This window comes from Moschus berezovskii, chromosome 6, assembly GCF_049115385.1.
Source record: "Moschus berezovskii isolate FMDL1 chromosome 6, NW_MosBer_1.0, whole genome shotgun sequence".
NCBI lineage: Eukaryota > Metazoa > Chordata > Mammalia > Artiodactyla > Moschidae > Moschus > Moschus berezovskii.
In genome coordinates this window covers 26,748,416-26,763,995 of record NC_142465.1, presented here as the reverse complement: position 1 = coordinate 26,763,995, position 15,580 = coordinate 26,748,416, and the positions used below count along the sequence as shown (strand labels likewise).

The window sequence follows — 15,580 nt, the reverse complement described above, 5'->3', positions numbered from 1 at the left end:
AAGACTTTTGGTGATTGGAATTCTAATGCTAGGAAGTTCCTTGTCATTTCTGTCCATCTTCTTACTGATTTTAAGTTTTACAAACAAATCTGGTTTCTTACATGATAGTCCCTTGGTTATTCAGTAACAGATGTTATAGTCCCTCAACTATTTCTCATGTAACATGTTATGCTTTGGATTTATTAATGAGGTAATAAAAGGTCTAGGAATAATTATTAAGCTTGTTAAAAATTCTTGAAATTAAGAACCAATTTTTTCTAAGGGGAAGTAGGAGTGTATTTTGTATAAGTAATGCTAGGTTATGAAGGTGAAAGCACTGCATTATGCTTAGTATATTTAAAGATCAGTTAAAATTTTATATGAAAGGGAAATTCAGATTCTAGGAAGCATTTTATTTTTGGTTTCATAATTGAAAATCATGTATTTCCATTAACTGATCTATTCTAAAGTGTACAATTCCTAAAGTTCGTGATATATCTTAATTATGCAGCTCCTCAAATTTTTTTTGGTCATACCAAAAAAACCTGGGCTCTCAACAGTGAGAGAGAGGAGTCCTAACCACTGGACCACCATGGAATTCCCTCTGAATTATCTTTAATTTAAAATTTGGAGGGAAAAAAATTGGGTGATTGTGGTGATGGCACTGGTGAAGCTGGAATGAAATTTATAATTGGTGCCTCAAGTTAGAAAATTCTGACAGAACTGTATAGTTTAGAGGCCTTTACAAGGGTTTTAGATCAGGTAGGTCTTGTTTTAGTTTTTGATTCTACTTCTGTTTATCTTCTCTGAGTCTTTGTTCCTTGCCTAAAAAATGAGAATAAAAAGAGCTACCTGATATAGAGATTAAGTTAGATGACGTATAATATTCCTCCCTAGGTGCCTCATATAAAAACAGTGATGTAAATATAATAAGGGTAAGATAGTAGTTCTGGCTACACTTTAGCCAGACTGTTTTACAGAATTAACTATTTAATCCTTTATAACAGTCTTATTGTTTATATTGTATAAATAAGGACACAGAGCCAAGAGAAGGTAAGTAATTTGTTCAACTTAGGTGGAAAGGGGCAATGATGGTCATAAATAGAAGCAGTCATTTTTGTTACGTTAATTTTAAGTATTTACTTTAAAATTATATAAATCATTTTTTCTATAGTCACTAAAAGAAAAAGAACTAGTAAATGAAAAATCTAAATTGGCAGAGACAGAGGAAATTACATGTAGACAAGAAAAAGAAATTGCTAAATTGAGTGAAGAACTCAAGTCTCACAAGCAGGAAAGCATAAAGGTATGTGAAGATTGTTTTTCCTTTTGTATTATATCAGTGTTGTTAATGTTATATTAATGTTGTTAATGTTATATTAGTATTATTAATAAAGTACAGATGACACCACCCTTATGGCAGAAAGTGAAGAGGAACTAAAGAGCCTCTTGATGAAAGTGAAAGAAGAGAGTGAAAAAGTTGGCTTAAAGCTCAACATTCAGAAAACTAAGATCATGGCATCCAGTCCCATCACTTCATGGCAAATAGGTGGGGAAACAGTGGAAACAGTGTCAGATTTTATTTTTTGGGCTCCAAAATCACTGCGGATGCTGACTGCAGCCATGAAATTAAGAGACACTTCCTCCTTGGCAGGAAAGTTATGACCAACCTAGACAGCATATTAAAAAGCAGAGACATTACTTTGCCAACAAAGGTCCATCTAGTCAAGGCTATGGTTTTTCCAGTGGTCGTGTATGGATATGAGTTGGACTATAAAGAAAGCTGAGTGCCGAAGAATTGATGCTTTTGAACTGTGGTGCTGGGGAAGACTCTTGAGAGTCCCTTGGACTGCAAGGAGATCCAACCAGTCCATCCTAAAGGAGATCAGTCCTGGGTGTTCATTGGAAGTGCTGATATTGAAGCTGAAACTCCAATACTTTGGCCACCTCATGCGGAGGGCTGACTCATTTGAAAAGACCCTGATGCTGGGAAAGATTGAGGGCGGGAGGAGGAGGGGATGACAGAGAATGAGACGGCTGGATGGCATCACCGACTTGATGGACATGAGTTTGAGTGAACTCCGGGAGTTGGTGATCGACAGGGAGGCCTGGCATGCTGTGGTTCATGGGGTCGCAAAGAGTCAGACACGACTGAGCGACTGAACTGAACTGAGTGTTGTTAAAGAGATACATGTATGTGTGTATATCTGTGTGTTTATGTGTGTAGAAATATGTCTTATATACATATATACACACATACAGGCAATATTTATCTGTTTAGAACATAGTGTGTGCCAGGCAGTTTTAATTGGAAGATAACTGCTTTATAGTATGGTGCCGGTTTTTGCCCTACACCAACATGAGTCAGCCACAGTCATACACATTGTTGTTTTTGACATATACTCCCGCTCTCGCCTTGTTCTTGTATTGTAGTGTCTATACACATGTTGAAACTATGTTGACTTTGCTTTCAGATTATTGAATAGAGCAAAGTAACCCCAAAAGTTTAAATTTTGTTGAGATGATAATCGAGAGAGCTATCCATTAAGCTTATAGATATAAACTTCAAAATATATGAGTTTAGGATTAGGATTTTAAGGGATTCTGTTTTTTAAATGGTTTTTCTTCCTAAAATCCTTTAATCTGTTATTTAGAACATTTTTCTTAGCATTAGCATGGCTGGCGTGCCACTTAAACTGAATTGCTTATAATTTGCTTTTAACATGTTACTCATTTTCACAGAGAAAGGTTAGATTTTTCTCAGGTGGTCTCATAATACCTCTTGTGTCTATCAGTGTACTTGCCATTTTACTTTATAATTATCTCTTTATATCATTATGTTCTTCTAGACTGACTTCCTAAAATCAGGGAATGTATATAATTTATCTTTTATGTATATCCCTAGAACCTAACAGTGTGTGATGCTAAATGTTGACCAATAAATGCCTGTGAAATGAAGAAAGGGAAAACGGGGGGTAGAAGTTTTTCATATCATTTAATCAAAACATGCATTGCAAAAGCATCAGCTGAATCTGATTGCTGAGCAGAAATACATAATCTTGCACCTTTTTAACTGTTTGAAATACTGAACTTTAAGAATTTCATAAGAGTCTAAAACTGTTTGTAATAAGCTGTATAAATTTCAGCCTTTTTTTAAACTATAAAAGATGATTTATTTTGGTTTTACTTTTTCATAGGAAATAACAAATCTCAAGGATGCCAAACAGCTTTTGATTCAGCAGAAATTAGAGCTTCAAGGGAAAGTAGATTCCCTGAAGGCAACCCTTGAACAGGAGAAGAAAACCCAGCAAATGCTAAAAGAGCAGATGAAAAAGGAAGAAGATGAGCTGAAGAAAGAGTTTATGGAAAAGGAAGCTAAACTGGTAAGTTAATGGTGGGAGCTGTGTTTTGTAATTGATTTTGTAAATTAATCCATTGAGAGGATTTTTCTACATAAAAGTTATGATTCAAATGCTTACCTAACATTTTAATTTTTTTAAATTTATTTTTATTTGGAGGATAATTACAATATTGCTTTGGCTCTGCCAGTACAGCAACATGAGTCAGAATGGCCATCATCAAAAAATCTACAAACCGTAAATGCTGGAGAGGGTGTGGAGAAAAGGGAAACCTCTTGTACTGTTGTTGGGAATGTAAATTGATATAGACAGTATGGAGATTGCTTAAAAAACTAGGACTGAAACTACCATATGACCTGGCATTCCCACTACATTTTAATTTTTGATTTAAGATAGGAAATGTGATTAAATAGCTGACATGATTGGAAATGTTTATTCTGTAATTATATTTCAGTTTGTAATTATATTTCAGTTTATATAAGTGAAAATTCAGTAAGACAATTAAAAAAACTTTTAGTGCTAGAAAAACAAGCCTATAACTGTAGACTGAGGTAGATGGCATGAGTGCTAATCATGCTAAACTTGTTTAGTTAACTGAATGTTCGTATGGGCGAGCAGAAACTGCACTTGGACTTATGCTGACCAGAGTCTACTTTTCCTTCCTTAACTTGTGCATGCCAAATAGGAAGCATCTGGCTTTCCTCTGTTGAACTGAGTCCAAATATCCACAGATAATTTGACTGCTAAATGTTTTCATTGAAGAATTACAGTTTCAGGTTCATGTGGTGATTTGAAGTATTATTATTATCTTTTGGCAGTTTGATAGAGACAGGAGGATACATTTGGAATTTGAGACATAAGAAAATGCCAGCTTTGTCTCCAGGGCATTTGCTATCCCTAACTATTTGTTCTTCCCCTGCTCTAGTGGGAAAAAGGAAAATCACCAATTGCTTTACTTTAGCTTGATTTTGTAAGAGGCTTGTTGCCTATCATTTCAGTCTTAAGACTTTTAAACCAGTTCAAATTATGCAGATATTTGTGGGATCAGTTTTATTAGTGCCTGCTTTCCTGTAGAATATTATTTATGCTGCCATTGTTTAAAGTTCAACAACTTAAGTTGATTTTGCACTACTTTTGTAGTAGGTTTTTTACCTACTGTTGTTCCTTTTCTCAGCATTCCGAAATAAAAGAAAAAGAAGTAGGAATGAAGAAGCATGAAGAAAATGGGGCTAAACTTACCATGCAGATTACAGCATTAAATGAAAACTTGGGCACCATAAAGAAAGAGTGGCAGTCTAGTCAACGGAGAGTCAGTGAACTCGAGAAACAGACGGACGACTTACGGGGTGAAATTGCAGTATTGGAAGCAACAGTTCAGAATAACCAAGATGAAAGGAGAGCGCTACTGGAAAGGTGGTTGATGTCGAGTGAAACTAGTTTATTTCCATGCTAAGTGATAAAAAGATTGTGTTTCACATTTAAAAGAAGTCTTGAGAGAAGTGCTCCTACAGGTTATTTTAGCAGCCATTTAAAAACTAACCCTTCCAGCAGTCATATAGGTGAAAGTAATGTACTGTGTTTTAAAGTCACTGAAGTGGTTATCTGTGTACAGGGAAGGTCTGTAATGATTTTTTTTTAAAATCATGTTTCGTACTCCATTTTAGGTGTCTTAAAGGAGAAGGTGAAATAGAAAAGCTTCAAACCAAAGTACTAGAATTGCAAAGAAAGCTGGATAATACAACTGCAGCAGTGCAGGAGCTAGGCAGAGAGAATCAGTCCCTTCAAGTAAGTCACCTGCTAATATAAGGCAGTTGTTTAGCCTAGAAAAGAAAACCTCATATTTAATAATGCTTTTAAATGGCTACTGAGTTGTAGCAGTACTGTAGGTGTTATGGGTAATTAAATATAAGATTTGAAGAATTTATCTCAACAATTAGAGAGCCATGTCATTCATGAATTGACATTACTGGGAAAAGTCAAGAACACAAAGGAATGAATGAGTCCCTGTGTGTTGAAGTGACCTCGTTATATGCTCAGCGTTCCAAGGAAGGATTGCTTGATCCTTAGGATTAGAACGCACTGGAAATCATCGAAGGTTAGAAATGACCAACACCTTTGAGGAATGACATTTAGTTTACTTATTGTCATTCATTTGTAGCAACTTTTGATATGGAAGTTGACCAAGGTATTTCTGATTGTTAAAAATGTATCCATTTTAAAACTTGGGCACCAAGTTAGAAATTATCAATCATTGTTTATAGTTTTGAGTACTGTTTATTAAAACTTTTTCTCTTTAATAGATCAAACATACACAAGCGTTGACTAGAAAGTGGGCTGAAGACAGTGAAGTACAAAACTGTATGGCCTGTGGGAAGGGCTTTTCCGTAACAGTGAGACGGGTAAATGGTTTTATTACTATAGTTCTGGATTTTATTCCTTGGTGACAGTGTTTTAACCATCAAAATTGTCCTGCATTTGACAGACTTAAAAAGTTTTGCCATTTATTAACTTTAATTTATAACTACATAGAATAATTAAATTTCATGCACTCTATTTTTAGCCCATGTGTTTCAATTTTAGTTTTATATTCCATCATTGTCTTCCTACTGAGTTACTCTCTGGAATAATCGTTTTCTGAACCATGGTCAACTCATGTTTTAGTCATCACTGCGTTCTCTTAAAGGAAAAAAAAAAAAGAGACAAAAAAAAATCTAAATAATGCCATTATGTAACGTTTATATTCCTATAGAAGAAATTATGCCTGAAACATTTTGCAAATAGGAATAGATTTTCTCTTGATAGAGGTGCTTTATTAAGTACTTTATTAAGGCATTTATTAAAATCCTCTGAAGGTTCTTCTGAGGATTCCAAGATAAATTCCATATTTAATGTTTCAGTTCAGTCGCTCAGTCGTGTCCGACTCTTTGTGACCCCATGAATCACAGCAAGCCAGGCCTCCCTGTCCATCACCAACTCCTGGAGTTCACTCAAGCTCATGTCCATCAAGTTGGTGATGCCATCCAGCCATCTCATCCTCTGTCGTCCCTGTCTCCTCCCACCCCCATAGGAAGCATTCACATTAACTAAAAGGATTAAATTGATATTGACATTTTATATTATTAAATAGTACATCAGTCACTTGAAAGTTAATATACTTTCACAGTGCAGTTTGCTTTCTTCTTGTAGTCTCATAATACTTTTGGTATAGTTTTCATGCTTGAAAATGTTTAATTTTTGTTATTTACAGCATCACTGCAGACAGTGTGGAAATATCTTCTGTGCTGAGTGTTCAGCCAAAAATGCCTTAACTCCTTCTTCCAAGAAGCCTGTTCGTGTCTGTGATGGATGTTTCAATGACTTGCAAGGATAATGGGTTATCACAACTTCAAAGTAATACTACAGTAACATTAGATTTTTAATAAATGCACTTAATAGAGGTCCTGGACTACTATTATTTGATTTGGACAGTGGTTGCAATACTAAACCAAATTAGAATTCGTATATTTTGGAATGTTATCAAGTAAAATTCTTCTATTTTTGTGAGACTTGAGTTCATCTTTCTCCATTTAACCCTGGAACAGCTTTCATGCCAAGTTTAGAAGTAGCCAATGAAATGTAAATAAATTTTGGACGGAAAATAGCAATGTATTTTTTTAAATATATAATTTCATTGTTCAGGAATGATAGGAATACACTTCCATAGCTGCTTCTTTCTCCTAAATTTAGTGTATGGAAACGTACATGGGTGATGTTACCCTATCAGATATGTTGCACAATAACACATCAATTATATTAAATATTCTCATTATAACGTCTTGCACAGAACTATAAAGCTTTTTTTTCTTCTTATATATAGGTCCATAGCTCTGTTGCGTTGTTACAAATTTACTACTCAAATGTTCTAAATACATATTATGTTTAAGTATGTATTAACCATGAATTCAGACATGGTTTTTATGTTAACTATACTGATTTAAGTTCTCTTGGGTGGATTTTATGGCAATCTCTTTAAAATTAATTTGCTTATTTTATGACTATCCATATTTTATCTGTATTATGGCTATTCTCGGGTTGTATTTAAAGATTAGGGTTAATTTTTCTTTTTTGTCTTTCTGATTTTTAAACTCCCACATATTCTCAATCAAAAATCCTACAAAACTTAACCAGCCTCACCCCCAGTTGGAAGGAAGGTGAATAACATAAATTGTGTAATGGTCCTATTCTGTTTAAGTAGGAAGTCTTCTGAGATCAGCTTTCATTTTATATCCTCATTTTCTCTCTCCAGCATCTTCAGGAATCTGAATTTGCTTTTTTAATGGATCTTCTTTTTTGAAGGTAATTTGGTTTAACCTTCTCAAGTATAGCTCAGCTTCACTGTAATTGTGTTGTAATTTTGCATCTTAAAGCTAGTAACTGGTATTGTATAGTCTTTGTGAAAACAAATATAAAACGCCAAGGAGACGTTAAATATCCTGTTTTATATTTTCTACTTAGCTAACAGGGCAGAGTTTTTTAAAGTTTTGAACTTGACTTAGATTTTAAAGGTTCTAAATTTGGGGTTTCATATCAACTCTGTATCTGTTTACTTCGCAAAAATAATGCTATGAAATTACCTTGAAATAACGGTTGGATAATAGAGTATCGCCAACCCCTATATTAAAACCAGAATTGAAGCAGAATGACTAATTGAGGGTAATTACAGATTGGCTTATTTGTATGCTAAACAATGGAATTAAACTTTATCATAGTCTTAATTTGGAAAACATCTGAAAAGTCATTAATATCGGTTTATTACTCTAAGAAGAAATGTGAAGTTACGTATTCACTCAGTGCAATCATTTGGTAATGGGGGAGGTTGGGACCTAATAATTCATTTACAGTACGTGCTTTCAAGTATCATGCTGAAATGAAATTATCATGTTATATTCTTCCTATAATGTATACAAACTAAAAGAGATTGCCATATATTCATTATTTAAAAAACCCATTTAAGTAAACTGTGTTGTCAGTAGCTATCGAGGACTCTTACTGAGTCCCTGGACTCAGATAAACATACATCCTTGAGCATAAATACTGAAGAAATACAGTGGTTCCTTATTAAAAATAAGTTGGATAATAGAAATTATGCATTTTCATATACTTACAATTCAAATACTCTTAATTCTACACTTATAATTAATAAGCATGTTGGAACAACATTCACAGCACAGTTCTTTTTAATGATAATGAAACTTCATGAGAAATTTCCTGGATTAGAATATTTGTTCACTTCATCTCCTAATTGGGCGCACTGAAGGCCTTTCCCTGTCTTGTTCCCCCTGCCCACGTAGTCATAAAAAAAATTGTGGGGACAACAAATACATATGTGTTTGAGTATTTTCTACTTTTCATCTAGCTAATCTTACTTTGTAAGCCCCAAATAATTTGACTACATATTAAGTAGAAGTGAAACCTTAAATTTAGCTATTAGTCTCACCAACAAGGTGTTTTGGAAACAAAAGGTTTTCTTTTTAATTAAAAAGTCATCCTCTTAGTGCTTACTGGTTCTACATTTTAGATGTCTGCTTGTACTGTCAGTGATTTAGAGCTGGCACATATGGAGTCCCAGCTCTAACGTAAAGCATATTGGCATCACATGTTAGTAAATTCTAAGCCCAGCACAGAAATGAGAGTTAATAATCAAATCTTGCTGGGTTAGTGTACAATAAACTATACCTATGGAATTTTTAGTAGAAGACAAAGCTGCTGTTATAGGATTTATTTTGAAGAAAAAAAGAGGGAAACAAACACAAAAACCTCAATGCAGTGTATAATTTTGTTCAACTACCTCTTAATGTGGAATTAGATAGTTTAATAGTTTCCTCACAGTAATGTTAAATAGTAACTGCCAAATTTGTTAGTTCCCCATCTCTGTTGAAAATTATGATTATTTTATAGTTTGGAGAACTTTAAAGACACTTTTTTTTTTTTACTGTGCATTTGCATAAAGATGTTTAGCTTTTAAGTGAAGGGCAAATTATGATCATATATTTTGATATTATTCATGACCTATTTGACTAGTTTTATGAAACCATGGATGATTTGATCCATAAAATTTAAATGTGCCATCAATTTATTATTACTAGACATGAGATGATGAATGGTATTATGTGATTATATAATGTGCCACACATTGTCTTAATTGCCCTTTGCCTGAATTTTAATGATCACTTATTGTTGCAGATGTGAATATTGTGTATAAACTTACTAAATTTATGTAAAATTGTATAAAATAGAATTGGAAATAGCTAGGTTCTGTGTAGAAGTAATGAATTTATTGTAACATGACGCAGTTATGTCTATGACATTCTGTACTTCCTGAACTGGATCATATTCATATCTCTGTAGATACTTTTGCATGAATATTTTCTCCTTTAGATTTTGGATTCATTGCATTGTTTACTATTTGTGATCATGTAGTTGTGCCTTATTTGTGAGAGAGTTTAGCTCAGTAAATACTGTGGTTTCTAAACTCAGTGAGTGGAAGGTTATTGATTATAAATGTAACTGATAAATCTGTATAAAGAACAATGGAAGGATCCTTTATTGAATTGTTGCTTTTTAAAAAAAATGCTAAAGACATTAAAAATCATTTCTTTCTAGATATTCTGTGACTAAATTATTTTGTCAAATTATTTAAAAAGATAATAATGTAAAATGGCTAATATCTCATTTACAGACTTAGAACTTTGCACTTGGATAAAGGCAGTGGGTGTGCTTTAATGTTCAACTTAGAATAGTAATTAAGTTCATAATTTCAAGAGAAATTACTAGTGCTAATTTGCTTGAGACATCACCTTTTCACTCCATTATTGCAGAAAATTAGCAAAACTAAAAAATATTAAAACAATATTAATCTCTTGTTTCATTGTACATTTAAATTTAATAGCTAGGTGACCACTTAATGATACTTCTCTGATGGCTTAATGTACTATTACTTTTACTGCCCCCCACCCTCAGGAACCAGTTTTAGAAGTGATTTTTCCTAATGTGTTTTACTCTAATGTGTTTTCCTATGAAGAGAATGTATATATCCTCAAACACTTAATAGATGTGTTCTTTTGTGAGCTTTATAGAATTCCACTTCAAATACATATTATTTAAATTTTATTGTGGTAAGAACAGTTAATATGAGATCTACCCTCTTGTAAGTGTACAGAACAACAGATCTCCCAAGCTCACTCATACTGCTTAACTGAAACTTTATCAACTCCCTAGTTCCCTCATCCCCCTGGCCACTGTCATTCCACTCTTTGATTCTATGAAGTTGACTATTTTAGAAATCTAAGTGGAATCATACACTATTTGTCTTTCTGTGACTGACTTATTTCCCTTAGCATAATGTCCTTAGGCTTCATCTGTGTTGTTGCCTGCCTCAGAATTTTCTTCTTTTTCAGGGCTGCACAGAATTCCATTGTGTATACATACCAGTCTCTTCACCCACTCATCTGCTGGTGAACATGAAGATTTTTTCCACATCTTGGCTATTGTGAATAGTGCTGCAATGAACATAGAAGTGCTAATATTTCTTTGTATATAGCATGTTCTAAAGCTGTTTTACATCTTAACTAATTAAATTTACATGTTAATTTAGTCAGTCTTTTTCTCCCTTTGATGAGATTAGTTTTTATACATACATGTTTACTGGCCTCATGGAACGAAAAGGAATCTTGAGAGATCACCTAGTCCTAGTCCACTGCTCTTTTCCTAGGCTGGCTGATCTCTAGAAATCCTTGCAAGATAATTTTTTTCTAAAAAATACATAAATTAGTTTTCATCTCTAAGAACTTAAAATTTGTTCTCCTGTACTTTGCCTTTTTTCTTTCTTCGGCACTGACGGTAGTTACTGGCTTTCATTTTCACTTCGGTTCAGTTCAGTTCAGTTGCTCAGTCGTGTCCGACTCTTTGCGACCCCATGAATCACAGCACGCCAGGCCTCCCTGTCCATCACCAATATGGACATGCAATCCAAAGCAGTTTTACCCTCATTTTCACTTCCTCCTAGTAAATATGACATTATTACACAGGCTTGGCCTTTAAGCACTGTTATGATGCTACACTTGTCCACACTGCCTGGTTTACACGGTGAAACATGCAGCTTCTCAAAGAATTAAGTATTCACATGACTTCCTCAGGCAGCATCCTCTCTATCCCATTCTCCAGCTTAAGGAGATGAGTTTAAGTATCATTTGTCTTGCGGTCCAAGTTGATAAATATACTACTTCCATTTTGGAAACTGCAAAAGGTACTACATCTGAAATTGTCTCAAATGAAAATCACAAATTTCAGTCTGAGAATACGAACTAATTCCTTACCTGCAGTTTACAGTATATTCCACCATGATGATAATTCAAGCTGCCTTTCTTGCTAATAATTCTAATGATGTTTTAAGTCCTGCCAAATAAGATGCAGTGACTGTACTGTGCTAACTCACAAACACATTCAAAACCAGAAAGTTTTATGACAAACTCCATTATTCAGAAAGTGAGATTTAGAGAAAGATACGCTGCTAGTTCTGTGAAACCTCCCAAGTAAAACTTAACTAGTAAAATTAGAACAGATAATTGCTTTTTTCTCAAAACAATGGAATTTAGTCTTTGGGATTTTCTCCAAGTTAAGAGTATTATAAAGTATACCTGAGATTAGTATACTGTTGGAGACTAGGAATTTAAAAACCACTCCTAAGATGACATTATTTTCATTGCTTAATATGTTAAAAGAGCAATCCAACTTTGTATGAGGTAGGATCGTAGAGCAGTAAAACTGATTTATAAGCCAGGTAGGAGACTTGGTTTCATTACAGATACACATAAAGATGCTAGAGTTCATATCAGACTCAAGCAGTGGGCATTGTTTTCCGACACTGCATCCACATCATCCGTTATGAACTGTAATAGCCTCATGCTTCCCTCAGCCCCTTTCAAGCCTGCCTGAAGAATTATGAGATACTCTGGGATATCAACATGTGTGTACTTAACAAGACATTCTTCAGGGTTCAAATCTGTAGAAGCCATCATCACTCTACCTTGAGGAGTACGTAGCTCAAATTCTGAAACTTCTTTAAAATGCTTATTCTAGGTCACCCCTAGGTTAAGCGCTACAAGTTTGGATGAAAGAATACCTTAATCCCTAATGTCTAAAAAGGTGTGCCACTTGATTTAGGTCCCTAAATTTCTGAGGATTCTGCAGGCAAAGTGAATGAGGACATTTTCTTGGTTTCTTGACTCTTGGTGAAGCAAGAGATTGCTGCTGTTATCTGTGCTATCCATGTTCTCTGTTAAAGAAAAAATATAGTGAGAAGAGAATGTTAAACTGACAATTTCTCACATATTTGGATTAATATTTTCCTTTGTATTTGTTGACTGATGAAACATTTGCCTGTCTCCCATTTTCTGTCTTAATTAGAATGTATCATAAATACCTCTAATCACATGAATGCAAATGGATTAGATGAGTATGGTATTTTGGATAAACAGTTGTGAGTAATCAAGAAACCATAATATTTAAGGATGACTAATTACAAAGACGAGTACTGGGAATGTAAGTAGTTTGAAAACTGAATTTCTTAAATTTCCACTTTGTGTGAAAATAAAAGTTTTTAATCAGCTGGCATAACTTGAAGAACAGACTGAGGGAAAAAAAAATCGAGTCCTTGAAAATAATGCAGCCTTCCATTAATTGGCCACACTGCTGTCCTGAAGAAAGCCTATCAGGGAAAGACGAAAATGGAAACTTCTAAGATAGAGACACCAGTCAGATAGGCAGCTGCTCTTCAGCTTCATAGCTGTAAAAACAGGGACCTATTTTCAGAGTGAAGAGAAGACTTGGTGGTTCATTACTGTAGGAGCCCCTCACTTAAACTGGCATCATACTGTTTGCATATAGGGCTTTGAAATTTATTAGAACATCTTAAAAGCATGCAATCCAAAGCAGTTTTACCCTCATTTCCTATAGACCTCCCCAGAAGTCAAGAGGCAGCTCTTGAGCTTCTGCTGCAGGAGAAACAAGGGAGGCTGTGTCTGTACATAGAAAACTATAAAACACTGGTGAAAGTAATCAAAGAGGACACTAATAGATGGAGAAATATACCGTGTTTGAGGATTGGAAGAATAAATACTGTGAAAATGAGTATACTACCCAAAGTAATTTATACATTCAATGCAATCCCTATCAAGCTACCAACGGTATTTTTCACAGAGCTAGAACAAATAATCTCACAATTTGTATGGAAATACAAGAAACCTCGAATAGCCAAAGCAATCTTGAGGAAGAAGAATGGAACTGGGGAAATCAACCTGCCGGACTTCAGCCTCTATTACAAAGCCACAGTCATCAAGACAGTATGGTACTGGCATAAAGACAGAAATATAGATCAATGGAACAAAATAGAAAGCCTAGAGATAAATCCACGCACCTATGGACACCTTTATCTTTGACAAAGGAGGCAAGAATATAAAATGGAGAAAAGACACTCTTTAACAAGTGGTGCTGGGAAAACACGTCAGCCACTTGTAAAAGAATGAAACTAGAACACTTGCTAACACCATACACAAAAATAAACTCAAAATGGATTGAAGATCTAAATGTAAGACCAGAAACTATAAAACTCCTAGAGGAGAACATAGGCAAAACACTCTCCGACATAAATCAAAGCAGGATCCTCCAAGACCCACCTCTCAAAATATTGGAAATAAAAGCAAAAATAAACAAATGGGACCTAATTAAAATTAAAAGCTTCCGCACAGCAAAGGAAACTATAAGCAAGGTGAAAAGACAGCCTTCAGAATGGGAGAAAATAATAGCAAATGAAACAACTGACAAAGAATTAATCTCCAAAATATACAAGCAGCTCCTGCAGCTCAATTCCAGAAAAATAAACGACCCAATCAAAAAATGGGCCAAAGAACTAAACAGACATTTCTCCAAAGAAGACATAAAGATGGCTAACAAACACATGAAAAAATGCTCAACATCCCTCATAATCAGAGAAATGCAAATCAAAACCACAATGAGATACCATTTCACACCAGTCAGAATGGCTGCTATCCAAAAGTCTACATGCAATAAATGCTGTAGAGGGTCTGGAGAGAAGGGAACCCTCTTACACTGTTGGTGGGAATGCAAACTAGTACAGCCGCTATGGAGAACAGTGTGGAGATTCCTTAAAAAAGTGGAAATAGAACTGCCATATGATCCAGCAATTGCACCCCTGGGCATACACACCGAGGAAACCAGAATTGAAAGAGACACATGTACTCCAATGTTCATCGCAGCACTGTTTATAATAGTCAGGACATGGAAGCAACCTAGATGTCCATCTGCAGATGAATGGATAAGAAAGCTTTGACATATACACAATGGAGTATTACTCAGCCATTAAAAAGAATACATTTGAAACAGTTCTAATGAGGTGGATGAAACTGGAGACTATTACAGAGTGAAGGAAGCCAGAAAGAAAAACACCAATACAGTATACCAACGCATATATATGGAATTTAGAAAGATGCAAATGATAACCCTGTATACGAGACAGCAAAAGAGACACAGATGTATAGAACAGTCTTTGGGACTCTGTGGGAGAGGGTGAGGGTGGGATGATTTGGGAGAATGGCATTGAAACATGCATATTATCCGATGTGAAATGAATCACCAGTCCAGGTTCGACGCATGATACAGGATGCTTGGGGCTGGTGCAGGGGGATGACCCAGAGGGAGGAGAAGGGAGGTGGGAGGGGGGTTCAAGAAGGGAAACACATGTACACCCGGGGTGGATTCATGTCAATGTATGGCAAAACCAACCAATATAATATTGTAATTCGCCTCCAATAAAAAAAAAAAAGGGAGGCTGTGTCAACACTGGGGATGTAAAAAAATGGTCAGTGCTGAGGTTTCTGAGCCTGATGTGGTTAGATATTCATATCCTTCCTGTCCTCCCAACTTGACAAAACTTTCTTTTCACTGTCGAGTCTGGAGTGAGATTTTTTTCCCTCTTACATCTGAAGAATCAAAACCTACAAAGCGGAAATACATACCTTAATGTTTTCCGTCTGGGCCTGTAATAGGAATGCTGCTATACATTGCCGGTATCTGTTTTCATGTTGTATGAGGAAAGCATTTCTCAACCCAAAGACTAGAAAAAGATTAAGGACAAAACAACAAAGCATTCAATATGAAATCCATAGTTTCTCAGCCTAAGAACCTGG

General features: G+C 35.1%; 2 protein-coding genes across 8 annotated transcripts in view; one reads left to right on the top strand and one right to left on the bottom strand.

Annotated features, from left to right (window-relative positions):
• EEA1 (early endosome antigen 1) overlaps window positions 1–12,666 on the top strand; it is a 135,206-nt gene extending 122,540 nt beyond the window's left edge. For 3 of the 6 annotated variants that reach the window (XM_055396419.2, XM_055396423.2, XM_055396422.2), the window contains 6 exons: window positions 1,154–1,285; window positions 3,177–3,362; window positions 4,513–4,751; window positions 5,003–5,123; window positions 5,639–5,737; window positions 6,586–10,768. In XM_055396419.2, the coding sequence (XP_055252394.2) occupies window positions 1,154–1,285; window positions 3,177–3,362; window positions 4,513–4,751; window positions 5,003–5,123; window positions 5,639–5,737; window positions 6,586–6,708 (900 nt within the window). In that variant the 3' untranslated portion in view covers window positions 6,709–10,768. The other 3 variants (XR_008681922.2, XR_008681921.2, XM_055396420.2) reach the window with 3 other exon arrangements.
• Window positions 12,515–15,580, bottom strand: part of PLEKHG7 (pleckstrin homology and RhoGEF domain containing G7) — a 90,304-nt gene continuing 87,238 nt past the window's right edge. For both annotated transcript variants that reach the window (XM_055396424.2, XM_055396425.2), the window contains 2 exons: window positions 15,410–15,507; window positions 12,515–12,651 (listed from right to left, as the gene is read on the bottom strand). In XM_055396424.2, coding sequence (XP_055252399.2) covers window positions 12,544–12,651; window positions 15,410–15,507 — 206 coding nt within the window. In that variant the 3' untranslated portion in view covers window positions 12,515–12,543. The remainder of the gene's footprint in view (window positions 12,652–15,409; window positions 15,508–15,580) is intronic.